The 25,632-nt window shown below is 40.9% G+C and overlaps 1 protein-coding gene across 1 annotated transcript; it reads right to left on the reverse strand.

Moving 5' to 3' along the window:
* Positions 1 to 5,956: 5,956 nt before the first annotated feature.
* On the reverse strand, positions 5,957 to 24,357 carry LOC121147710 (sodium-dependent phosphate transport protein 3). Its single transcript, XM_040967616.1, has 12 exons — positions 24,262 to 24,357; positions 19,844 to 19,954; positions 16,846 to 17,057; positions 13,634 to 13,867; positions 13,463 to 13,550; positions 11,379 to 11,465; positions 9,872 to 9,990; positions 9,605 to 9,766; positions 8,649 to 8,781; positions 8,415 to 8,562; positions 7,583 to 7,673; positions 5,957 to 6,426 (listed from the first exon to the last, which is right to left on the reverse strand). The coding sequence occupies exons 2-12, from the start codon at positions 19,869 to 19,871 to the stop codon at positions 6,292 to 6,294; spliced, it is 1,437 nt and encodes a 478-aa protein (XP_040823550.1). The 5' UTR covers positions 19,872 to 19,954; positions 24,262 to 24,357; the 3' UTR covers positions 5,957 to 6,291.
* Between the last annotated feature and the right edge of the window lie 1,275 nt (positions 24,358 to 25,632).

A 25,632-nucleotide genomic window follows, 5' to 3' on the forward strand; every position in this document is an offset into this window, starting at 1 on the left:
TGGAGACTCAATGAGTTTCTTCTATACAGGTAGGAGACAAATTCCTAGTGAATAAAATACAATATATCAAGGAGAGTCAGTAAGTAAAAACAAAATGGAAGGGAGAGTGCATGATCCAGGAGTGGGAGTGGGGGAGTGGGTCCAGTAGGAAATAGTGGGCACCTCCCTATTGGATTGCTACTCCCACTGGAGAGCATGAAAACCAGGACTGGGGTTGGTGTGGCTGAACAGAACGGCACCCACCAGCATGTGTGTGGGCTGGATAGTGGAGTTGGTTGGGTTGAGCCCTTTGACGTGTGTGAGAGCTGAATGGGATATGGGACAGACTGGACCAGTCTGTTGTACATACTGGCAAGTACGGAAATCACGGCAGGGGGTGGGTTGGTGGGAGTTATTGTGGGTCGTTCCAGCTAGGCTGCAGTTCCCGCTGCTTGTGTGAGGGCCGAGTGTGTGCTGGGCAGGATCAGGCCGGACTCCAACACCCATTGATTAGTGTGGAAGACAGGGCTGGAAACAGAACTGCCCCAGCAAGGGCAACCACCAACATGTATGTAAGCTGATTGGGACAATGGACTGTTCCAGATCCTGTACTGGAATGCACACACAACAATAGGGTCTGGCATTATCTCAGACAAAGTTTCTTTGAGGATCCCTCCGATTGAGCTGCTGATCTCAGAGCCCCAAACATGAAGGGAAATGCAGGTCCCACAGTCTGACCATGCAGTGCATGTGTCAAAGCTGAGCCTCCTCAGAGGCTGAGACGGAGCAGTGGACAATGTATCCAGGTGCACATGGAGGATATGGTTGTCCATCAGAATCTGCAGAGGACACCTGGTACCACAAAAGAGGACGGAGTACAGAACAAATCAATCATATACCCCAGCCATGTGTGGACAATGAAAATATGGGCAAACGGAGACTCTAAGGTGGACTATGTCAGCCAGTGGATTCTGGAGAAATTTCATCGTGCTTGGAGTGGCGAGATTGGCAGCAATTCAGAACTGTTTGAACTATTAAAACTACTTGAGCAAGACCCTCCGAGCATGACTCACATTGGGGACCTGGGATGGGTGGGAGGCTGGGTGGGGCTTCTCCCTTTATTTCCCTCTTTACCCTAGATACAAAAAAGAAAAAAAAAAAAAGAGAGAGAGAGAGACAGAATGTGGAAACAATAGTCTTACCCACTTGCTGTAGCCCTTGAATCTTTGTGCCCTAATCAACTATGTAAATATTATCAAAATAAAATAATAATTTAAAAAGAACCTTGGAACAGCTAGCCTAAATGTATCTCTCCTACAAAAACTGGCTGGTTCATCAGAATTCCTTTTCCTAGTAAGTACCAGAAGACACTGGTGGGATGTCAAAAGTGTTTTCAAGAAGAAAAGTCGTGAGACAAAAATTTTGTTTCTGCCTAAGCCAGTGTTTTCATGTTCTAAACTTATATGCAGCAAATAGGAAAGAGATTTTCAGCTATTCTGGGACTCAGAGGATTATTTAAGTACTGTTCTCCCTGTCCTCACGTATCCCACTCCCCTCAAACAAACAAACAAACAAACAAACAAAATAACTTCTAATGCAATGTTTTCAGCAAAAAGATCATGAATTGTCAGGGGAACAGAAGTATCAGTGCTAAGCTACAGCAAGCAAGAGGTACACTCCCATGAGGTACACTCCCATGTTCTAGTTCCATGTTAGCAAGACTGCCTCCTAATACAACCCTTGTGTACCTGAGTTGTCTCACCCTCATTCTAGACCTTGAATTATAGCCAAAGAACAGCAACAAACATGGCACCCAATCGATGAACATGCTGAACATGATGAACATGTGGAAAAGATTTAATGTAATATGAATATATTGATTGCTAAGGGCTGCAACAAAATTTCCACAGTCACTGACAAAACGCAGGAAGCTGCACTTGGGTGAGGTAGTACACTGTCTCAACACGGCAGCTTACTCTGTGTATTAAGAGAAAGTCAGTAGTTGATTCTTTTTTTCTCCCTGTATTTTTGACTTGAGAAATAAAGCATTCATGAATTTAGGTGGCACAGCACAAGCAAAAGCAATCTTCCTACAAAAGTAGACTTGGAGACATAATCCTATAAGAATTAATCTCTTTAATAATTAACTAAAAATAAATGAGCTATACATTTAAAATTAGATTATTGGGGATTAAAAACAAAGAACACGAGGTTGTGCAGAACTGAATATTTTATTATGGCAGCAGGGAGGCCATCATCTTGTAGGATGATGTGCTGAGAAAAAAAAGTGAAGGTTTATATACTTTTACAAAAGCATGGTGCAAATGGAGGGAAAACAGGTGTGTGGAGTATATATTAGCTCGATTTCCACAAGGTCAGAGTAACCCATAACAGTTCCATGCACAGGGTAGATAAGTAGCTCTACTGTGTGAGTCAAGGATCAGGCAACATTCCAAGGGAGGACAAAACATCAAACACTGGGGGGTAGGCCTTCCATGACTCCTGGCCTGTACACAGCTCTTGTACATCACAGGAGGTCCTCTGCTATATGTCTCTCTTGGAATGCCTGCCAAGCATCCATATCACTGGACTCATAAGAAGAAAGGGGAAAATAACAAAGGATAAAGCTAATAAGACAATGAAATAAAATCACAAATACCTTTATGCTAATCAAGTACTATGTGGTCTAATTTTGGCAGAAAGAACAAAATGCATCATGACAGAAGTACAGAAGGAGCAAAAACTTCAGATATAATAAAAGGAATGTAAGAAGAAAATTTAATACAAAGTTTAAAATTGTGTATAGAGTGAATGACACTTCAAGGTAACACAAACGGTCAACATTGGCAAAACAAATCCTTTAATGGACCAATAACTATGATCGATACTGAAAAGGATTCTCCAAGAAGTCTTAGAATGGCTTTGAGGCTCTTGTAGTTTTACAAATCAATGCTTTCAATCCTTGAAATAATGGCAGCAAATTTTTGAAAAATCCTATTCTAATCATCTTTTCCAGTGTTAGTAAGAACAGGTTTTCTTTCTTTTTATGAGATGGGCAGCTGCCTAATATCTAAACATGATAAAGACACAGAAATTACATGAATGCACATAGAGCAAGGCTCCTCTATCAGCATAGCCATCAGAGTCCTAAAAAAGTGACTAGAGAATCAAATTTTGCTGTATATAAAAGAATGCTCAAGGGAAATATTGTTCAACACTAAGGAATATGCTAAGATAATTCATAATATTTAATAATCAAATGGGAAAGGTAGGTATTATCATTATTAGGTGACAGTACGCTGTTTGAGAAAACAAACATAAGAAGTAAGGTAAGAAGTAATCCTTTAGGGATTGGGGCAGGTTACAGTGGTGAATTAGAAATGCTTCCAATCAACTTACAATTGCATCTATTTTGAATCTATTAGGAATTGTGAATGACAATTCTTCTTCAAACCATCAAATAAAGAAAATCAAGAGAGAAAACATCCAAAAAATTATTTTTTTCTACAGATACAAGCATGTAACTTAATTTCATTGATTCAGATACTTTAAAAATCTCTTAAATACAGATGCAATAAGTCAAGAATCAATCAGAATAGTTGCTCAGAAAGCCTAGACATACAAGATTTATTTATTTTGATTGGAAAGGCAAATTCTTTTTACAAAGAGGAGAGACAGAGAAAGAAAATCTTCCATCCATTGGTTTACCACCCAAATGGCCACAATGGCAGAACTGAGTCAATCCGTAGCTAGGAGTCAAGAGCCTCCTTCAGGACTCTTACATGGGCATGGGGTCTCAAGCCTTTGGGACATCCTCTGCTGCTTTCCCAGGCCATTAGCTGGAGACTGGATGGAAAGTGGAGCAGCCAGGACATGAAGAGGTGCCCATAGGAGACACCAGTGCTTAGAGGTGGAGGATTAGCCAGTTGGAACCATCGTGTTGGCTCCTTTCAGCATGATTAGAAACTCATTAATCTTGTAGTATGGGATATTGGGCTTTGATTCAAAAGTAGACAACACAGATGGTCCCACTACCTTTCTTTCTGCTCTGATGTTGCAGATCCAAGAAATGACAAGGAGAAAGAGAATAAGGGAGAATAAAAAGCAGAGGGCCAAAATTCATTCCCAACTTCCCCTTAGATCTGAGACAAAAAGAAATGAGAAGCCTGAAATGGATGCAAGTTTACATTTACTTTAATAAACATTGTACTGTTCACATACATAAATATGTAAATTAGCAATATGTGTTTTCCACAAAGTGAATACACTCATGTCTACTTGGCTAACATCCAAGATGAGAAAAAGATATCATCAATACCCTAAGAACCAGTCTTAGGCAACTTCCATCCAATCAGTTCTTGCCCAAGGAAAATTGCTAACATGTCTTTTTAAATTAGATTAGTTGTGCCTCTTTTTAAACATTCTGTACAAATTGTTACAAGAAGGTACTCTGTCTTCTTTCAGTGTGCTCATGGGACCCACAATGGTGTTGTGTATTATGGTCTGTTCATGTTACTACACCATGATTTAGTTACTTACTGTTCCTTTTTCAGGCAATGTAGTTGTTTCCTGTTGAGTTATTACAGACAATGCAGTAGTGATCACTCACTATTGTACATATTTTTATGAATGAATGCAAGCATTTGTATATAAAATGAGTCATTAGGCCATACATGTAGTTTTGGGAGACACTGCCTAGCAGCTCTGCAAAGTTCTAATGTATGCTCATGTTTACAGTATGAGAAAGTTCCTTTTGATTCACACCTTTGAAAACATTTGCTGTTTTTCCACATTTGTCCATTTTCTCTGTTCTGTTAGGTGTCTAACGGTATCTCATTATGCCTTTGCTTTTCACTCCTGTGATGACTAGTGAAGCTGAATGTCTAGTTATCTCTTAGGCTTTCTCTTTTATGAAGTGTCTGTTTAAATCGTTCTCCATTTTTCCATCAGGCTGTCTGCCTTCTTCTTTTTCTTCCATACATGATCTACTTATCCATTATTCTACACCCTCCTTGGTTTTCTACAAAATTTCTTTTGGCATGTATTGCGGATACTCAGAAAGCAGAAGCAATGAGTCCTCAAGTGTCTTTCTCAACCCCTAATGCTCTGTTTTCCTCAGTACAATGACTGTTGATTTGTATGCAGAGATTGTCTTCACTTGCTAAATTAGCCCAAGCTTGTTTTTAGTCCCAGTTCTAGTGGGACTAGAAGTTTTCTCAGTTCTAATCCCAGTTCTACTGCAATCTTAAGCATGATAATCACTTCTCTAGAAAAGCTGTAGCAAAAAAGAACCAGCTGAATCTGTAGAAAATGTGTTTTAGTGGTAAAAGTCAAAGTCAGTTCCTGCTGGAGTGAGAATGAATCCTGAGAAAATATGTATTATAGGGGGAAAGTCCAAATATCTTTTTCTACTTTTAAAAATTATCTATGGGAGATTTTTAACTTCTCTCATGTGTTATGTTTTTTATATCTACGTTGCCACTGTCTGTCATCTTTACCTCTGGTGCCTCTGCCTCTCCCTTCTGTTGTCATTAAATGTCTGAACTTTCTCACTGTCCCTTCTGGAAGTGCCTGCATTCTTATTCCCCACCCCACCCCACAGCCACCTTTCTTTCCAAACAAGCTTTCCAAGTCTCTCGTCTCTGTTCCCCATTTCTAGGTAACCTCATTCATTTAATCTTTGCTTGGCAATTTTCTGGTGGTCAGTCTTCTGGACTTTATCTAAAATAAGTAAATGCCTGCTTCTCCTGAAGAAAATAATTTCAATCTAATTAATCTGAAAATTTCGTTTTAGCATGTGGATTTTAATAGAATTTAATCATATAAGTGAGATCCAGCTTTCACAGTATATAAAAATAAGATGTTAATTCTGTGAATTACAGTTTAAAATTCTGTTCTCCTCCGAGCTCTGTAACATATGGCTATATATAAATCTCCCCCATGAAACCTCCCATATGAAGGCACTTATTAAGGATTATTTTCACACAGATGTTTATTCATCTAGTATTTTCCAAACAAAGAGTAGTTCAAAGGCAGTAGGAATAGACTTTTTAAATTTGTCTGGGAGTTGCCAGGTTTGCCTGTAGCTTAGAAATACTTGGAGACTCTATAAACAATTAGCAGCATACGGACTTCCCGTCAAACCAGGGGCCCGGGCACCAGTGTGGTTCAGAGGTTCCCTGGCAACTTTAACACTTCGAGCAAGAGCTGAAGACTGTTGTCTAGGAACAGGAACGTGAACAAATGGCAGTGAGTCAAAACTGTTGGGACGTGAATGGTCAGTTCTACGTTTAAGTCAGCCACTCTGCGTCCTCAGAGACGGGTGAGGGGCCTCTCTTTGGCCCAGTCTTGGATTTTTGCTTGTCCAAACGTGAGATAAAATACCAAGCCAACCATGTTGACAGCAGCAGACAGGAAAAATACATTCCTCCAACCAGACGCAGAATCCTAGGCACAAACAATACGTTATTACTGAGGCAAGTTCCATCCTCATTACTTCCGGAAATCTTTCGTTTAGAAGGGGGCAACCCTGATTACAGAGAGCCCAGGGAACAGTTGATAGTGGTCACTTCACAGCACAGATCATCAAACACCACAGGAAACTGATAGAAACAACAAGGTTCTGAAACGCACCTTGGGTTCTGAATTGGGCTGGATAGTTCTTTCAACAAAAAATAGATTAAATTACACTAACATATTCCTGGAAATTTGTATTTTTTGCCTTCATGAAAATACAGTGCTATTTATATTCATTTACAACTATGTCTAAAGTGGCAGTTTAAAAATCTAATGTTTGTGCTTTCTCTTTTGTTTTGGCCATTCATGTCTATCACAACAATGTGAATATCACAACTTAACAGGAGTCCAATTAGTTCTGCCACTCCTTACCAAGTTGTGATAAACCATAGCTCATTTCTACAACAGTGCATTCCTAGCAATGTGTTAAAAAAAAAAAATAAGTGAGGAAACTAGATTGCATTGAGATGAAATAAAAACAAGGTAGTACTTCTATTTGTATAAGAGAACGTATGTCCATCTTTCCAGCCCAGCCTGGTTCTGCTTCTTATTCAACACTTCTCAACACTGAGCGAACCTCATAGTCCTCCCACTCTGAAGAGTCTCCCAGCCACTGTCTTCTGTGCTGTACTTAACCTCTCTTCAAACTGGCCTTGTGACACTTATGTCTCCTGATATGATTTTTTAAAAATTGGAATTATCATGAACAAACTTGCCATGGCATTCCTCTTCTGTCCTCCCCTACCCCGTCCCCAGTTTTCAGCTCTAATATCCCAGACATGCGCCATTCACTCATGCTATAATTCAGACCTTTCCACACTTTTGTACCTCTAAGAAGTTATACTTGCTGCATTGTGTGCCCAGAGAGCTCAATCACCCATCTGTTCATTTTGAGAAATTTGGTTGTTTTTTTTCTACTTGGAAACCTGACCTACCAGAGTCTGATTTAGAGGTTCCCCCAAATACAAGAATTGTGTAGAAATCTATGCTTTCTCTCCCATTGGATCACACCATCCTTGAAAGCACAGGGCATGTTTCCAATGCCTTTATAAAGCAGTACTTGCAAAGATTTGATAACATGTCCAACCTGACTGATAAGGAATCCAGTGGCTGTGGAAGAGACGATTCCTGCGATGAGGCCGAATCCCCTGGAGATACCCATGAGGAAACTTGCGTACCTGTGGTGAGACGAGTTTACACAGAAAGCCGGCTGCAGCAACTCAGCTTCAGGGCAGTGTGGCTTTAATGGCAAAATCACAGTACCTAATGTGATCCTTGGTTCACCTAGAGACATTTATTATGCTGTGTCCACCAACTTTGAAACCACTTGACCACTGAGTCAGTAACAAAACTTTGTCTCCTTGGACACTGGGTTTCTTTACCCCAGTGCTCAGCTTGGGAGATGTTCGCACAACAGGCAGGACACAGACTCTGAAGCCAAACTGCTTTGGTCCAAATCCTGTCTCTGTCTGTGCATGATAATGGCCATACCACTTAGCTTCTATGTCTCAGTTGCCCCATTTACCCTGAACTGAAAACAATAGCACCTACCTGATGTAGTTGGAGGATGCCATATGTGGCTATATGAGAAGTCCTTGGCTCAAAGCAAATACATAAATATGGTATAATATAGAACCTTCCCAAAACACTTATCTGTGGGCCTTTTTCCAAGGTACACAGCACAATTTCTGATCAGGAAACTTCAGAAATTTTTCCTCTAAATGATTACCTGGCTAGATTTGGAACTGTTGTTCAAAAAATATCGCATTAGCGCCTGGTCACATACAGACATTTCTAATTAATAATCATTCCTTCATCTTCCAGTGCATGTCAACATGAAAGAGTTACATAGTAACAACTGAGGTCAAACACCTCTGGAAGGATCTGGGGGAGGGGTTATAAACAGGTAAAGCACTTACCTAGGAGCAATATCTAAAGTGTTGATGATAAAACCAGAGTCACACAAGTTGCTGGTCCCAGGAATAAGTATGAGCAAAACAATGGTTGTCACATAACTGGAAGCCACAAATGGCAGGGCCACAGCACATAGCGATGGAAGCAGGAGCCCTAGGCAACAAAGGATGTACTATGAGGACTTTTTAGATCACACATAGCAATGGATTTGTTAACTGAACCCACCCAACCATCCTTACCTAAGGATGAAAAGAGTTTGCGCACAGTGATTAATCTGAGAAGATTTCTGGACAGAAGGAAGTCTGCCAACTGGCCACCTAAAATTGTACAGCTTGAAGCAGCAATAAAAGGCAGGGAGGACAAAACTCCACTCTGAAGGAAGGAAATTTATACAGAACAGTTAGGGAGGTCCAAGGGCATCAAAATCAGTTACACAGACCAGCTTTAGCCCATCCCCAATATTCTGAGTTGTTCTGGGGAAACAACTTCCTTTCTAATACTAGCAGATGTGGTCTCAAGTAAGAAGACCTTCACCTGCCTCTCACTGGTCTCCATGGGAAAGAATATGGCTTCTAAGAGAAACTGTAGAATCTGCTATTGTAACAGTATAGATAATTTTTTAAATATTTGTTTATTTTTATTTGAAAAGCAGAGTTACAGTGAGGGAAAGAGAGAGAGAGAAGGAGAGAGAGATTCCATCTGTTGGTTCACTCCCCAAATGGTTGCAATGGCCAGAGCTGGGCCAGTCTGAGTCCAGGCACCACAAACTTTAAGTCTTCCATGTGGGTTCAAGGGCTCAAGCGTTTAGGACAGCCTCTGCTGCTTTTCCAGGCCACTAGCAGGGAGCTGGCTTGGAAGAGGAGCAGTAGGGACTCAAATTGAAATTTGTATGGCTTATTGGTGGAGTCTTAACCTGTTACACCATGGGGTTTGACCCTATGTAGCATAATGTTTAGTAATACTGAAGCCACAGCAGTTCTACCACTTAGTGGTTGTGTTAACTAGACAAATTATCTCACCTAAGTGTTCCATTTTTACATTTATTAAATGACAATCATTGCAGTACCTCTTACAGTGTCCATGTGATGGCTGAGTGGGTGGCTATATGCAAAACTAGAACGTAAAGGCAGTACTGAACAATTTCTCCTTTTGCCCAGTGTTCTTATTTTCACAGAAGTACAAGAAGTATACTCACATCTCTGATGTTCACATGGAGCACGGTGCTGATGTACGTTGGGAGGTATGTTATGATTATGGTGCACAACCAGAAGTGGCTGAAAAACCCAGAGAAAATGGCCCAAAGTGGTAGGCATTTAACCATGGCCTTGATGGGGACAGATCGTCTTGGAGAACTGGACTGAAAGGAGATATTTCATCAGCATGGGCATTGGAACAGGTCCAGTGGCACCTCTCCTGTGAGAGCCACACCTGTCCTGGAGATTTGGGCAGGAGTGCACTGTACCTGTTGAGCCAGAGAGGACACAATGTATTCCTTCTCCCTGGTACTTATGCATGGGTGATGCATGGGGTCATCATAAATCACCATGAACCACAGGAGACAGCAAATACAGCCAATGCTACCTGGGAAGCAGGGACAAAATGAGTTTTGGGTGGATTTGTTCTGGGGAAAGAGAGTTTTCTGTGAGATAGCTTGTCCTCCCCCCATCACACCATCAGTTCTAGCATAAGCACATAAAATTTCCCATTCCTTTGTTTCAGTTGTCCTACAAGGCTTCCTTTTCCCTTCATGCTTTCCAGTGACTATCTCTCAAACATAGAGTTGCTTTTGTCAGCTTTAGAGCCTTCTAGAAATAGCATAAGCTTGGACACTGGATATCTGACTAATTATTCTAGAGGCTCCAATCATTTTACTGCTATGTGTTTTTAGCAATAATTCTTAATGCACACATTACTGTCTTCTTTTGGAAGACAAGAACAGTTAGGACTCAAGAAGAAGAGTAGTCTCACATATGTGGACCAACCTTCCGTTAATAAATGTAAAGAAAAATTTTCCAAAGCATTTGAAAAAGACAGTGCATTTGCATTTAGACCAAACATCCACTATGGGTTTCCAGAATAAATACTTTTTGACAATGTCTGGCTCACATGTGCAAACCAGAATGATCACTAATGAGAAAGCTTGAGCTATATTGAATATCACCATTTAGCATTATCAATGAAACTTAATGGGAACTTGTTTCATTACTGAAACTTGTTATTCGAAGAAGATTCTATGTGAAGAGTCTGAGGGCCAATGTCCTTTAAATTTTATTAACTTTTGCATTCATCCATTCTTTCCTGTAGAAGCTCAAAATTAGGCACCATGATAGTATCAAAGGGGTAAATTACATGAGCTATATACTGTATTCCTTGTTTCAAACATTTCACAGTCTAGTAGACAAATGAAGCAGCGAAATAAATTATTACATGCCAACATAACTTAGACCGAAAATATCAGTAAGGATCACAGAGAGGAGAATGACTAGATCTGATGGGATAAGACCTAGACAAGTCCATGAGGAAGGAGCCAGTTGATTTTATTTGCAGGAATCACCCAGTGGAGAAGATGTTAAAGGATCTTTAACAGAAACAATAATAATGGTTTAAAAGACACAATGTGCTGAACCAATGTTGCCATCTTAACTTCATACAGCACCTAGCCCGGGCATGTCAGAGGTAGTGACAGAGAATCTACTGGAGATGCTGAAGGCAGAAGAGTCGTCATTGATTTCTCAAAGTTGGCACCACATGAATAGACAGCCCCTCTGGTTTGTTCATGGGCTTCCCAAGTCAGAAGCAGGTGTTGAGTCAGTTGTTGGACCTGATTAAAAAGAACCTATTCCTCATTCTCTGTCATCTTGCACTTGACAAGGACTTTTTCTCTCTTCTTGGAGGAATGTGAGTGATGTACATGCCAACATAAGGACCTGGGATGTGAAGGCATTTTAATTCAAGAGGCAGTGACTCACCAAAGATGTAGAAAATAAAAGGCCAGCCCAAGGCCTGTGAGATTAGTCCCCCCACACAGAGGATGAAGAAAGATCCAAACGCTGCCCCTGAAGAGAAAAGGAATAAAACACCGATGAGCATAATGAAAAACTGGACAGGACATTGTGACAACAGCATGAGGGCAGAGCATGGATTCCTGGGTCATGAGAGGATATCTTCTTGCTCTCAGCATCTTCTCCAATAAAGTCTTGTGAAGTAATTAGGCAGCATAAACACTAGTGATATAGCTTTTGTTGCAGTGGCACTTTTGCACCAAAGTGACTAAATCCTTTAATTTGTCTCAGAAACTGTAAGTATAGCTTCCCACACGATACAATATGGAGTTGGAGCAGAAAAGGAAAGGTTTACAAAGGTTGGTAAGAGACAAGTCCTTGCCTTGAGATATCTTGATTTACTTGGAAAGAAAAATGTGAACAAAATTTGCTATCACGAATGTCATACAATGTATACTTCTGAGCCTACATTTAAATTGATACATATATGTAAGTGCAAGAAGTGCATTTCACATAGCAAAAAAAAAACACACAAGCAAACGTGCCTGAACACTCATACACACAACTGCCCCCCGTACATATATCAAACAGAAGTTTCAGAATCTGCATTGCAGTATGATAGGTAAAGTTTCCTCTTTGCAAAACTAGCTAGCATCCTTATAAGAGTGCAAGTCAGAATCCCTGCTGCCACGCTTCCAATCCAGCTTTATGCTCATATACCTAGGAAGGCAGCAGATGATGACCCATGTACTAGGGCCCTTTTTTTAATCATGTGAGACCCATAATGGTTCACAATTTTTAACTTAAAAAAATGCAGAATATGAATAGAATAATGAAACTGCAATGTACAATGGAGTTACATCTGTGGATAAGTTAATAATGCCTGTAATATTTACAAACTGCGTAGATTAGCTAAGCAAGAAGATAGATGGAATTTTGTCAAGACACACAGAGGCTGGTTAAGAGAGAACTGTCAGGAGCAGGAGCTGGTGGGAGTAGAGCTGATGGGAGAGGAAGTGCAATTGTGCGTGTGTAACAGCCACCATCTGGAATCTTGCTTGCAGAGGGGAGGCAAGTGAGAAGCCAGAACGTGACGGCAGAGCACATTTCTGCCCTGAAGGATCACCTTAAAGATTCTCAAGCAGATTGACAAAAAAGCCCCATCTTTTTTTTTTCAGAATTTATTACATTTTTATCAGAAAGTCAGATATACAGAGAGGAGAGGAGACAGACAGTTAGATCTTTTGTCAGATGACTCAATCCCCAAGTGGCCGCAACGGCCAGTGCTGCACTGATCCGAAGCCAGGAGCCAGGAACCTCTTCCAGGTCTTCCACATGGGTGCAGGATCCCAGGGGTTTTGTCCATCCTCGACTGATTTCCCATTGCCACTAGCAAGGAGCTGGATGGGAAGCAGGGCTGCCAGGATTAGAATTGGAGCCTATATGGGATCCTGGCGAGTACAAGGCGAGGACTTCGGCTGCTAGGCTACCACGTGGAGTCTGAAATACCCATCTTTAAAAGGTGGCTTGGGTTTGATAAGAAAAGAGGATTGGGAAGACAGCAAGCTGGAAACAACTGTAATAGAAGGAAGTAGGAGGGTTTTGGTCAAATTCAAGTCTCCAGGATGAGGCCATGTGCTTTACCCAAGAGTAAGATGCTCAACAGAGTTCAGTTGTGTTGTTAAAGTGTATTTTCTCAGTCAATGTAAGGGTACTCCAAAAAGTGCATGGAAAGGCAATTGAGGATGGCCCAAAGCTTTGAGATCCTGCCCCTGTGTAGGAGACCCAGAAGAGGATCCTGACTTTGGATGAGCCAAAGTTTGAATCATTGGACGGAAGATCTTCCTCTTTCTCTTCCTCTCTGTGTATCTCATTTTCCACTGAAAAAAATAAATAAATCTTAAAAAAAAAAAGAACTGTCTTACATGGTCAATTCTAATTACTCTATTTTGCTTTTTCCCTCTTCTTTCATCAACTTGCCTGATTCATAGGAAGAAGGAGATGTACGATGCGACACTTCACACAGCTGTGACCCACATGTGTGTACTTACCTGACCCTGCAATGCTGGTGAGCTTGCTTCGTTCAAGTGGAGGAGCCCATTTCGCCCAGATTGTAAACTGACCTGTCCATGCCATTCCCTGAAAAGAAAAATCACGACTTTTAAGCTTTCATAACTTTCAGGCTTCTATTTCCCACAAAAAATGAATAAGTGTCTGGATACCTGTGCCATGCCCTGGAACGTCCGAATCACAATGACCACAATCACTCCGAAGTCAGCAGCCAATGGTGTAAAAAGCGTGAGAAGAGATGAGATCAGCAAGCCAGCACCAAGCATCTGCTTTGCTCCAAATATTCCTGCTAAGTATCCACTTGGGATCAGGGTCAGTATTATCCCATAGCTGATGGAGCTAAAGATAATGCCCTGAGTCTCCGGGCTCCATTGATATACAGAAGCCTGGGGGAGCAGGAGGGAAGGATGGGGGAGGGAGGAGAAGAAGAAAAAGAAAACTCTTTGCTAAGAAGTCCTTTTTATAAAAGTCTACTTTGGGTAGTGGTGTAGCTCGTGAAGTTGCCGCCAGAGATACCAGATGCCAAAATGGGCAATGGTTCAAGTCCCAGCTGCTTTACTTCCAAACCAGCTCCCTACAACGGTTGGGGAAAATCAGCAGAGAGTAGTTCAAGAGTTTGGGTCCATGTGAGAAATGCAAATGAAGCTCCTGATTCCTGGCTTCAGCCTGACTTGGGTCCACAAACTTTTATTTTACTGATTTGAAAGGCAGAATTAGAGAGAGAAAGATGCTCCATCTCTTGGTTCACTCCCCAGATGACTGTAATGGCAGAGGCTAGGGTAGGCTGAAGTCAGAAACCAGGAGCCAGGAACTTCATCTGATCTCCCACAGGGGCCGAAACACTTGCGACATCTTCCACTGCTTTTGCAAGTGCAATAGCAGGGAACTGGATCAGAGCTTGAACCTGAGCCATGCGGGATCCAGCATCACAGGCAGCAGCTTCACTTGTTGCATCACAGCACCCAAAATAAATCTTTAAAAAATAAAAAAGTCTACTTTATAGCCAGAATTTCTTGGGGATTATCAGACTGTACCATATTTATTTTAGTAAAGACTAGAAAACAAGCAATTAGACAAAAACAAAAGAAAAATTCCACCCAATCACATCCCTCATGTGCTTCTTTTAAGAAAAAAAAAAAGAAATTAAAAAAATATAAAGAAGATGATTTTGTAGATGGATGACAGGAAGAAATGGAAAGAGCCACTGAGAGCTGTCTCAACTGTGAAAGATTTCCTTTAATTGTATGTGAAAGTGGTGTGACATTGACTCGTGGCTTCAAGAAAAAGAGTCAACTTGATTCAACTCTTACCAAAATCAGGCCCTGATGAAGAAACAAAATTAACTCTGGGGCAAAACTAAGTTTCCAAAACACATATACAAAATAATAACATCTCATTTTTCTTTTGCTACAATTCAATACATAACTTTCAGTGTTCTCCTAGATAAATGTCATCATGATTTGACAGCCAAAGAATATAAAATATAAGATATTTTATCCATTTAAAATAGCTATAAAGAACACAAAGTATGTAATAGATATAAGGATTAAGATTTAAGGATGATTATAGGTGAAACAGGGGACTGTGAGAAAAGAACAATTTGGAACAAGTCCCAGGAAGGAAGCAACATCCTTTTTAGAATGGCTATGATTTAGATGAAGAGGAAAGCATTAGGCTTTGTGGAACAGCAAGTTAAACTGCCACCTATGGCAATGCAACATCCCACAGGAACCCCATTCAAGTCCTCACTGCTCCACATCTGATGCAGCTCCCTGCTAAGGGATCTGAGAAAGCAGTGGAGGATAGACCAAGTGTTTGGACTCCTGCAACACACATGGGAGACCAGATGGAGTTCCAGACTCTTGGTATCGGCCTGGCCCAGCCCTGGCTGTTGTGGCCATTTGGGGAATGAGCCAGCAGATGGAAGATCTCTTTCTATCACTGTTTCTCTTCTCTATGTAAATCGGCCTTTCAAATAAAAATACACATTTTATAAAAGCAAAATAGGAAAAAAGAAATTTTATTCTAATTGGAGAAAATGGCAAGCATGCAGTCCCAGCATTTTGAATGATACCAAATGATCAGACACTACCAGGGACCTTCATTTACTCAGACAGAAGCTTTCCTTGGGTCACTGATGATGGGTAGGGGAATACTGAGGAACAGGTCCAGAGTCTGGAGGTGCACAGCATGTCTGGCAATTAGAAAGTGTCCTCGGTTCCTGAGCACAGGCATGTAAAAGTGTAGGCATGATAATGGAAGGGTAAGTGGAAGCAGGGTTACCACTAAAAAGAAAAGAGGGTTAGGGGCTGACATAGTGGCATAGCAACTTAATCCTCTGCCTACACAGCCGGTAGAGAATATGGGCACCATTCTCTGTTCCAGCTGCTACACTTCTCATTCAGCTCCCTACTAATTTCCTGAGAAATCAGCAGATGACTCAAGACCTGGGAATCTGCACATATTGGAATGATCCAGAAGAAACTCCTGGTTCCTGGCTTCAGATCAGCTCAATTCTGGCCATTGTAGCTATTTGGGAATGAACCAGTGGAAGAAAAATTCTTTTCTTTGTCTCTCCTCTATGTAAATCTGCCTTTCAAATAAAAATAAATAAATCTTTTAAAAAGTAAACTGGGACTAATTTATTATGAATTATATTGATAACATTAGGAATATACAGTCATGATAAATACTTTAAGGGCTAATTTTAGAACTAAGATATGATTACAATTCTCCCACAAATATAAAGTTTTTATTCAACTTTATATAAAGATTTTATTCAACTCATTCATTAAGGAGGGATTTAGTAAGATACTACAACTTCAAAAGAGAATTCACAAGAATCATGTATATACAAGCAGTTGTGAAGTAAACTGTAAATAAATAGCAAAGCACTTTATTCAACTGGGGGAGGGAGAGGGATGTGATGAATGGAGGAGAGTATAGTTGATTTTTCAAAAGGCACAAGTTATTTGCAAAGCTACAGATAAGAACAATTTTAACTTCTTATGCAAAATTTGCAGGGTGTAAGTAACTCAAAAGCAAGGAAAGGCTTAGAGATTTGAATAGACTTAGACAACCAGAAGGATGGGCCTACACATAATTTGTTTTTCAGTGGACAAGAGCTAATTTTTCACTGTTTCATTTTTAGAATTTTTACATTTTTCTATAGTTCTTCCACCTTATAATTATAAGAATCTCAAAAAAAGTTATTACTAGAGAATTAAACAGTGTCTCAAAGAAAAATAATTTCACTTCTTTTTAGCAGTCACTGTATCTACTCTGCCAAGTAAAGATCCAAGATTTTCTCTCTCTCTCTCTTTTTTCATTTTCCATAAAGAATCCTGTTCTCCATCATACTTACCCTGGTATTAAACTCCTTGATGGGTCTGCTTGGGTTACTGAGGGTGTCTACCAGAGGGTCTTCGAAGGAGGCATTGGTCAGATCGAACTGCTGGGTGCTGTTCACCATGGCAATGATGGCGATGCTCAGGCTCACTCGCTGGGTTATCATGGTGAAGTTGGAGAAGTGCATGATGAGAGCCAGCCCATAGCGTAAGGAGCAGAAATCTGGACCTGAACAACACAGAGGTGTGTCAGGAGCATGCTCACAGACACCACCTTCTCCCATTTCTTCCCCCCACATCAGGGGTAGTCCCAATCCTTTCTTTGCTGAATTCTTTGGCTGGCTTCAAACCAATCTGCCATCTTACAGCTAAGAAAAGCAAACATGGACTTCTTGAACAAATTGTGGGAAGCAAATAACAAATAGTGGAAAAAACTATGCAAGGTGCTCATATCCTATTGCTCCAAAAATGAAAGGGAAGATGGTGAGAGTCAATCACAAATTCCACCTCTGGACTGCAAGTCAGTGGTCCATCCTTCTGTTATCCTCATTAAATTACCATGAAGTTTAAGCATCTACACATAGGGAGCACCTTTGAATCAAGTTAACTGCATATTCAGCATTCTGTTATAAACAATCTGATTGGTGAGCTATAATTGAACACTTTCATGAACACCTTGGTGTAATGTTCATTGGAAATATTTTGTGGGTATCATTAGTCCCTACCTTCATGTATATTCAACTTAAAAAAAAAATTGGCCCAGGTTGTGGCATTGTACGTTTCATACCATATGGGCTCTGCTTTGGGGCCTGGCTTGTTCCACTTCTGATCCAGCTTCCTGCTATGGACCTGTGTCATTGCATGATCTGCCTTTCAATGCTTTATTCTTATGCAAACAACACATTAATTTAAACTCCATTTTGCCACTAACTCACACACTAATTCACAGATTCATATTCAGTGCTAAGTCTCTTCTCATCCGCCTACCCCAAAGTCCCTTGAACCTAGTCTGAGGTCAGAAGGCACATCCTGAGGTCCTAAGGTCCTGAGGCTGCTGTGCTTACTATATGGCCCTTGGAGAGAGTACAAGAGAAGCACAAAGGAGAGGCAGTCATCACCCAAGCCAGAGTGGTACTAAAGCGGTGCCAGGATCGTTCTTTGACTTGAGCTCAGAGCACCTGTTCCTCAATGAGCTAGCTGAGAGCAATTTGCCTGCTCAACTAACTAAGCCCCTTTTCATACCTGCTGGGGCTCCGTCTCTTCTTCAGCTTCTCTCGAATCTCCTCTTCACAGATTAGTAAGGGGGTGTGGCACTGAGCATTGTATGTTGCTTTACACACCTTATGAGCTAGTCCTAGTTCACAAATAAGTCCTGACATGTGTTTCAGTGCTGCTACTTAGTCTACACACAATTACATTTTACTAATATTTCACACATTTTACATACAGGTTAAAAATATGTCAGATAATATTTGAGATATTTCACATTTTGGAAACATGGCAATATGCAATTTATTTTTAAACAAGTTTTGTTATTATGCTCATCACAACCTCATCACAAGCAAAGTCGGACCAAGTGCTTGAGCCTTTGTACCCACATGGGAAACCTGGATAAAGCTTCTGGTTCTTGGATTCATCCTGGCCCAGTCCTGACCATTGTGGCCATTTGAGTGAACTAGAATATGAAAGATCTGTCTTTTCCTTCTTTTATCTGCAAATACATTTATTTATTATATTTATTTTTATTTATCAATTACAAATAAATAAATAATTCTAAAAATAATGTGTAGCAGGCCCCTAGTGGCTTGGCCTTGCATGCACCATCAGGATCCCATATGGATGCCACTTTGTGCTTCAACTCCTTTACTTCCCACCCAGCTCCCTGCTTGTGGCCTGGGAAAGCAGTGGAAGATGGCCCAAAGCCTTAGGACCCTGCACCCATGTGGGAGACCTGGAAGAAGTGCCTGGATCCTGGCTTCAGATTGGTTCAGTTCTGGCCATTGCAGCTACTTGGGGAGTGAACCAGCAGATGGAAGATCTTTCTCTCTGTTTCTCCCTCTTTGCAAATCTGCCTTTCCAGTAAAAAGAAATGAATCTTTTTTAAAAAAAACATGTAGAATACATATGTAGATGAAGTGGTATAGGAAGAATATCTAATATGTTGCAAAGGTAACCTTTTAAAAAAAATATCGAAATGTTAAAAGCACTCTCGTTTGAATTAGGCATTAACATTTTTATGCATATTGGAAGAAAAGTAATGAAAACAAAGGGGGAAAATCTACAAACAAATTGATTAAAATTAATTAAGTTTTTTTTTAAAGATTTATTTTATTTTTTTGAAAGGCAGCATGACAGAGAAAAGGGAGGGGCAGAGAGATCCTCCTTTCTCTGGTTTGCTCTGCATATGGTGGAAACGGACCTGACTGGGCCAGGATGAAGCCAGGAGCAAGGAGCTCCCATTCAGGTCTCCCGTGCAGGTGCAGGTGTTTAGATGTTTGGACCATCCTCTGTTGCTTTCCGACGCACATTAGCAGTGAGCTGGATCAGCAGAGCTCCTACAGTCCTTGCAGTAGTCAGTTTAACCTGTTTCAACCCCAATGGAAGAAATTTTCAATGGCTAAGTAAGTTGGGTATGGGGTGGAAATGGCTGCCTTCAAAAGAAGAGTTTCCCTGTTACTGTGGATTTCCACATCCAGGAGAAATAGCCAGTCCCTTGGCAAGGACATTAGAGCAGGGATTTGTGCATAGGTTGGGGTTGAATTAAAATGACTTGTATAAAGCTCACTCCTAGGGATTGCAGGATTTAGTGACATGACAGACAGCTCTGTGCAGTTTCCTAAGCGATATGGAAAAAAGAACAGAGTGGGCCTGGGAGTTGAGCTAATATTGTGCTGAGAGGGCGTCTCTGAGGGACAATGGAAACGGGAGCAGAAGACAGCACAGAAATGTAAAGAACATCAGAAATATCTCTGACTTTTCAATAAGGAAATCTGCAAACGAGCGTGGCAACTTTACCTTTCCTGGCGGGAGACTTCTCGTCCATTTAGCTTCTCTGGGAAATGGGACCACACTTTCTGGTGGAGTTTCCCTCTTCCCTGAATCCCTTTGATCACAAAAGGCCTTTATCTAAGGAAAAAAACACAATCCAAAACATAACACACAGCTACCTGGGGCTAAGGGTGCCTCCTCGCTGCACTGGTGACGTTTTGACCCACTACAGTCCACAGATTCAAGTTTTGCCACTCACTTCCGCTACGACTTTTGACAGTGACATTTTTAGAAGGCCGTCACAAACCTGAGGGATTTACCATTAGTCATTTAGATTCCCAAACCATCTGTTTTCCTCATCCACTTAATATTGGTTAGGCTCCTTTCTGAGTGATACTTTAAGAATTAAAACTTCAAATGCTTTATTCAAAGATAAAAAGCCAGGAGTGTAATGGCCGTAGCAGATCTGAAGACAGGATCATTAGACCAAACACAAAAGCTGAAAAAGAATATTCCACAGCAGTCTGTTCTCAGAACCGTCTTTCCATCCCCTCTGAATAACCGGTCCAGTGTTCCACTGTGTCTTCTTTGAACATGAAGGATGATATCACCTAACACTTATTTGTATTAATTACATTTAAATATTTTAAAAGTTCATTTTGTCGTTGCTACATGTAATGTGGGCATTTTATTGGATTGACAAAGTCTACAGATTACTTGTGTAACTGTACCATAAGGAAGCTTTCCAACATAATTATGAATCAACATAGTTGTTTTGCCTGGCACAGAAAACTCATGACCCTAATTGTGGAAATGTTTACTCTGACATTTATATACCAAACTGCTGTAAGATATACATATATGAGTTTCTTTCAAAAAAAAAATGTGTGATGCAGAGAGACAGAGAGCAGTCACCTGGTGCTTCATTTCCCCAAAACCCACAGTCTGAGACTCCCGCTTGGATAACCAGAATCCTATTACCAGAGTCCTCCCCTGCTGACCACGATCTGCACTGGCAGGCAGCTGGAGTCAGGAGCTGGAGGGTCGTGAACCCCAGACAGTCCAATACAGGACATGCGTATCTTAACTGCCAGACACGCACACACCCAGTGTGTACCCTGGCTGCTTCACTTCTTTTCTTTTTTTTTTTCTCTTAATTTGTTATTATTTAATGTTTTATTGGAAATATGCAGAGAGGAGGAGAGACAGAGTGGAAAGGCCCTGTCTCTGATTAACTCCATCCACCGATTCACTCCCCCAAGTGGCCACAATTGCTGGAGCTGATCTGAAGCCAGGAGCCAGGAGCTTCTTATGGACCTCCCACATGGGTGCAGGGTCCCAAGGCTTTGGGCCATCCTCAACTGCTTTCCCAGGCACAAATGGGGAGCTGGATAGAAAGTGGGGCCACCGGGACATGAACCAGCGCCCATGTGGGATCCCAGCACATGCAAGGTAAGGATTTTAGCCACCAACCAGGCTACCTTGCTGGGCCCTCTGCTTCCCTTCTGATTCAGCTCCTGCATATGGCCTGGGAAGGCAGTGCAATCTGGCCCAAATCCTAGGGCCATGGCACCACATGAGAGACTGGAAGGAAACTCCTAGCTCCTGGCTTCAGATCAACCCAACTCCAGTCATTGTAGCTATCGCTCTTGCTGTAACTATTCCTTTTCTGTAAAAAATAAATAAGTACTTCAAAATAAAAGCATAATTGGAGAGGTCAAGATGGTTTTTTCTTTGCCCAGTTTCTCCAGAATTTCGAGGATAATTTTCTCATCTAAGTTTTGAAATTTTCTTTTTTGGTTACAATGGCCCTAAACATAATCCCAGTTGCTGCAGGGACATGTAAGAACGAAGACAGATGTTGGCTGTTGTTCTGCCGTGGACAGCCCTATGTGCTGAATTCATTGATCCACACTTAGATCCTAACTGACGCCACCGGACTCCAACCTCAGAGTTCGGACCATTTTCTGTTTGATTTCCTTTGTTATGTAAGATCCCATAATTTGGCTGAAGACAATTATTTAACTGTACATGCAGCTACATTTATTTATATTCCCCGTAAAGCTCTCCCACAAAATTCTCCAGTGAATCTTCTACTCTGGTCTCTGGAGCAGAGACTCAGAGACCCTACGGCCTGAACGTTCATTTTACTGAGTGAACTGGAGTATAGACAGCACGGATTGCTGCTCCAGCCTCATAGCTCACAGAGCCAGCACCAGGCTCCTAACAATTGTGCTGTTTTTTTTTCTACCTGTTAACATTACTTCCTTTATTGTTATAAGCTTAGTACTCATACTGAGTTATCTTAACTCTGAATTTAGATAATTTAAATCAAATTTTCTTCAATTGTTCCAGAAGGATGCTTGATGAAGACAACTTTAACCTTTGAATATTATACAAAACACCTGCTTTTTCTTGCTCCCTTTATTAGTGTAATTCCCATCTCCTGTCCTTTCCACTTTCCACCGCTGCCTGATGCACGGGGATGAAGAGACCAACTCAGCTTCTGCAATTTCAAATTCTACCTTAAATTAGTTTCAGCAGCTAATTTCAATTGTTATTTTCCCTTTTCCTTTATATGAGACAAATAGAGAACCCAATCTAACATGCCAGACATTCTACACCGGGGTTTTTGTGTTTTGTGACACAGCAATGAAAACTATTATTCTAAAATATCCACAGGTTATAAAATCATGAGATCTGAGCAATGGTGTAATTAATATGCATTTAGAAATAGCCAGCTAACTCTTAGCCTGATGGCAAAAAATTGAGGCCATATAACTCCTGAAACTTCCCATTCAGGAGTGACACTTCTGAATAAAATAGTAAATCTTTGCATCAAAGTTCTAACTAGTACAAAAAAAGAAGTTGTAACTAGTCACAGAAAAACTCAATTATTATGAAGCTAATGGAAAATGTTACATCTAAGAAATAACCTTACAATGAAGTATAGTTTGTCCTTGAGCTAAAATGAACAATATAAGCATTATGGTTTATACATAAGCTGAATAGTAAAATTATTTTCATATTTTTCTTAGCCTAGGACTCATTATTTTGGTATAGTAGGCTTTTCATGTCTCTCAGATACACCCTGAAACCCAGCCTGACTTGCATCATCTCTGTTAGCCTGGTCTCCTGGTTTGCTCAGAGTAAATGTTACACACAGTTCAAGGAGCATGAACCTGCTGTTCAGAGGGTATTCGGGGACTGGTTTCTGCTGTGCGGTTCCCAGCCTATGCAAACTGGAATCAGTTTCACAAACTCCGTGTGATTGTTTCACACAGAGCTTTTGGAGTAAAAACAAAGCACAAAACATTAAATATTACTAATATTAACAGCAGTAATAATCAACAGCCACAGTGATGGCACCCTGGCCCTTTCAGATCCATGTGCAAAGTGGATCTCAGCAAATAGAATACATTTCTCTAGCATTGCTTCTTTTGATTGCTGTTAATTTAGTTGTAAATTTTTCTGTTTGCAAGTGGGATCTTCCAGCCTGGAATCCATAAGATGGGTAGGGAGAGGATGCATTTAGGAGCAATGGGAAAAAAGCAACTCCTCTCCTAAAATTGTTAACCCAACAGAGACCTGTCTCAACACCTACCTACGTTTCTTAGGGATTAATAGCTCTGAAATGAAGTTGGCTGTTCCATGCGTCAACTCATTTATAAATTTAATCATGTAAAAAGGAAAAGTGCCTTGAGCACAGAGGGTGGGCAATTCTAGCAGGCAAGATTTCATCAGAAATATGGTGCAGTAGGATTCTGTACATCTGGGTACCCAGCTGGTCAGGAGATGAGCGGCAGTACCCATCTTCTCTCCTCCCAGCAAAGACTGCTGTGTCTCTCAGGCTGTGGCTTCCAAGCCAACATGAGCCCAAGGGTTCTTTGTAGTTGAGATTTTCTCTGGGTAGGCTGAGAGATACATCTTTGCTGAGTCTTTCTCCTCTGGTTACAACCAAATAGCACTTATAGGAATCCCCAGGTACCTATTTTTAGCAATATAGCATTAGGTGCTCCTCTCAAACAAACTAGTTTTCATTCCTTTGTTCCTGGCCTTTCTGTGTGGAGAAGTAGATTTTTACCCAGAATTCTAAATAGATGCCCTAATCATGGCCCAAAGCTGAACCATGTTGCTCTAGGGCCACAACTAAGCCCACTGGACTCTTTAAGGCATCGCAGGGAATGCTCACATTGGAAAATGATCATCATCCATGGAGTCCAATAGAATCCTTTTAAACCTTGCTGTAATATCTGGATGGAATCAGTTCCCTATATGGAAAAAGCTCTCCCTGGAATTGTAAGCAGACACCATTCCCAGATGGAGCTCTCCGGACCGCTGTTAATGGTTTCCCTTCACATCATTCCCTTCAACACATGTCTTGAAGCTGGATGGCTGATCGATCTGTAATTGGCATCCTATCCAAAGAGAAGAAAAGTACTTACCTTCACCATTAAACCAGTCTTTTGATCCCTAGATGATAACACTGACTTGAAGGATAAGACAGCTTCTATTGCCTCTTCCCTTTCAAATCATTCCGCAGTGCTTCCCAGGGATAAATACCAAGCCACGTGGCAGGCAGACAGCAACAGGTTTGGCCCAACGTTCTCAGAGCCAAAAGCCTGCCTTTGGCTTTGCTGTTTAATTTTTAACTTCATTTTCAAGTTCTCACTGACAGAGTGGGTGCCTCTGAAGATATCACTGTGCTTTCCTGCTTTCAACTGTGTGTCAACTGCTCAGTCAGCAAATCCTTTTCCTGAAAGCAAGGTGCTGTTGCGGCAGAAAGAGGAGGGGTCTGGAGATGAGAGGGACAGGACCGAGCCCACCTCCAAATTCAAACATTGCTGTGACCTGAGGCAAGTCACATTACCTCATTTAATTGGTTTCTGCATTAGAAAAAAAAAAACTGTTGCTAATAATCAACCCTGGGGATTATTGAACCAATGAAATAAATATGTATGCTCACTGATGGAAGGGCCTCAACCTGAGATTGACCCATTGAGAGTTGGTGAAGCCAGCTGGACCTACCTGAAGTGTTTGATGCCCACAGCCAATTTGATGACCTTAACCACTTTGCTAACTTCCCAGGAAGTCATGCTCTATATTTTCTTCCTGTTCTTTAACTGTGTTCTTTCACAACTAATGTCTGATTCCTGACCTTGGATTTGTGCCCTATTTGTGATTCTCAGTTGTTGGACTGTAGTTGCTACTAGATCTTCAGTCTTTGCAAAATGAGGTGGGGACATGCCCTTTCTGGTTCTGTTATCTTCACACTTCCCACTCTCATGAGTCTCACTGCATTCCTACAACGCCCCCCTACTGCCAAGCCCCATCAGTCCTCTGTGATTGATATAATAAATTATCACAAGCTTGGCCGCTTAAAACAGCATGTTCCCATTTACTATTCTGCAGATCAAAAATCAAAAAAATAACTGTCACAGAGCCAAAATCAAGGTGTTAGCAGAATTCTGCTCCCCCTTAATGCACTAAGGGAAAATTTATATTTTTATCTTTTCCAGCTTTCCTATCTTCTTCACCATCTCTGAAACCAGCAGCAGCCAATCTTCCATTCTTTCTCTTGCACTTTGATTCTTCTGTCTTCCATCTGTGAACCAGGAACTCTCACCAGACCCTGCACTGGACAGTGCCTTCATCTAACATTCCAGCTTCAAGAAAATAAGGAATAAATTCTAGTTATTAATAAACCAGCAAGTTTGTGATATTTTGTCATAGCAGCTCAAATTATCACAATTTATGTTTAATAAATATTAGCTTACTGGATGAGTGAATTTTTGAGTTGTACTCACAAGTAAGAA

Source organism: Ochotona curzoniae, unplaced genomic scaffold (assembly GCF_017591425.1).
Source record: "Ochotona curzoniae isolate NIBS_2020 unplaced genomic scaffold, NIBS_Ocur_1.0 scaffold_461, whole genome shotgun sequence".
NCBI lineage: Eukaryota > Metazoa > Chordata > Mammalia > Lagomorpha > Ochotonidae > Ochotona > Ochotona curzoniae.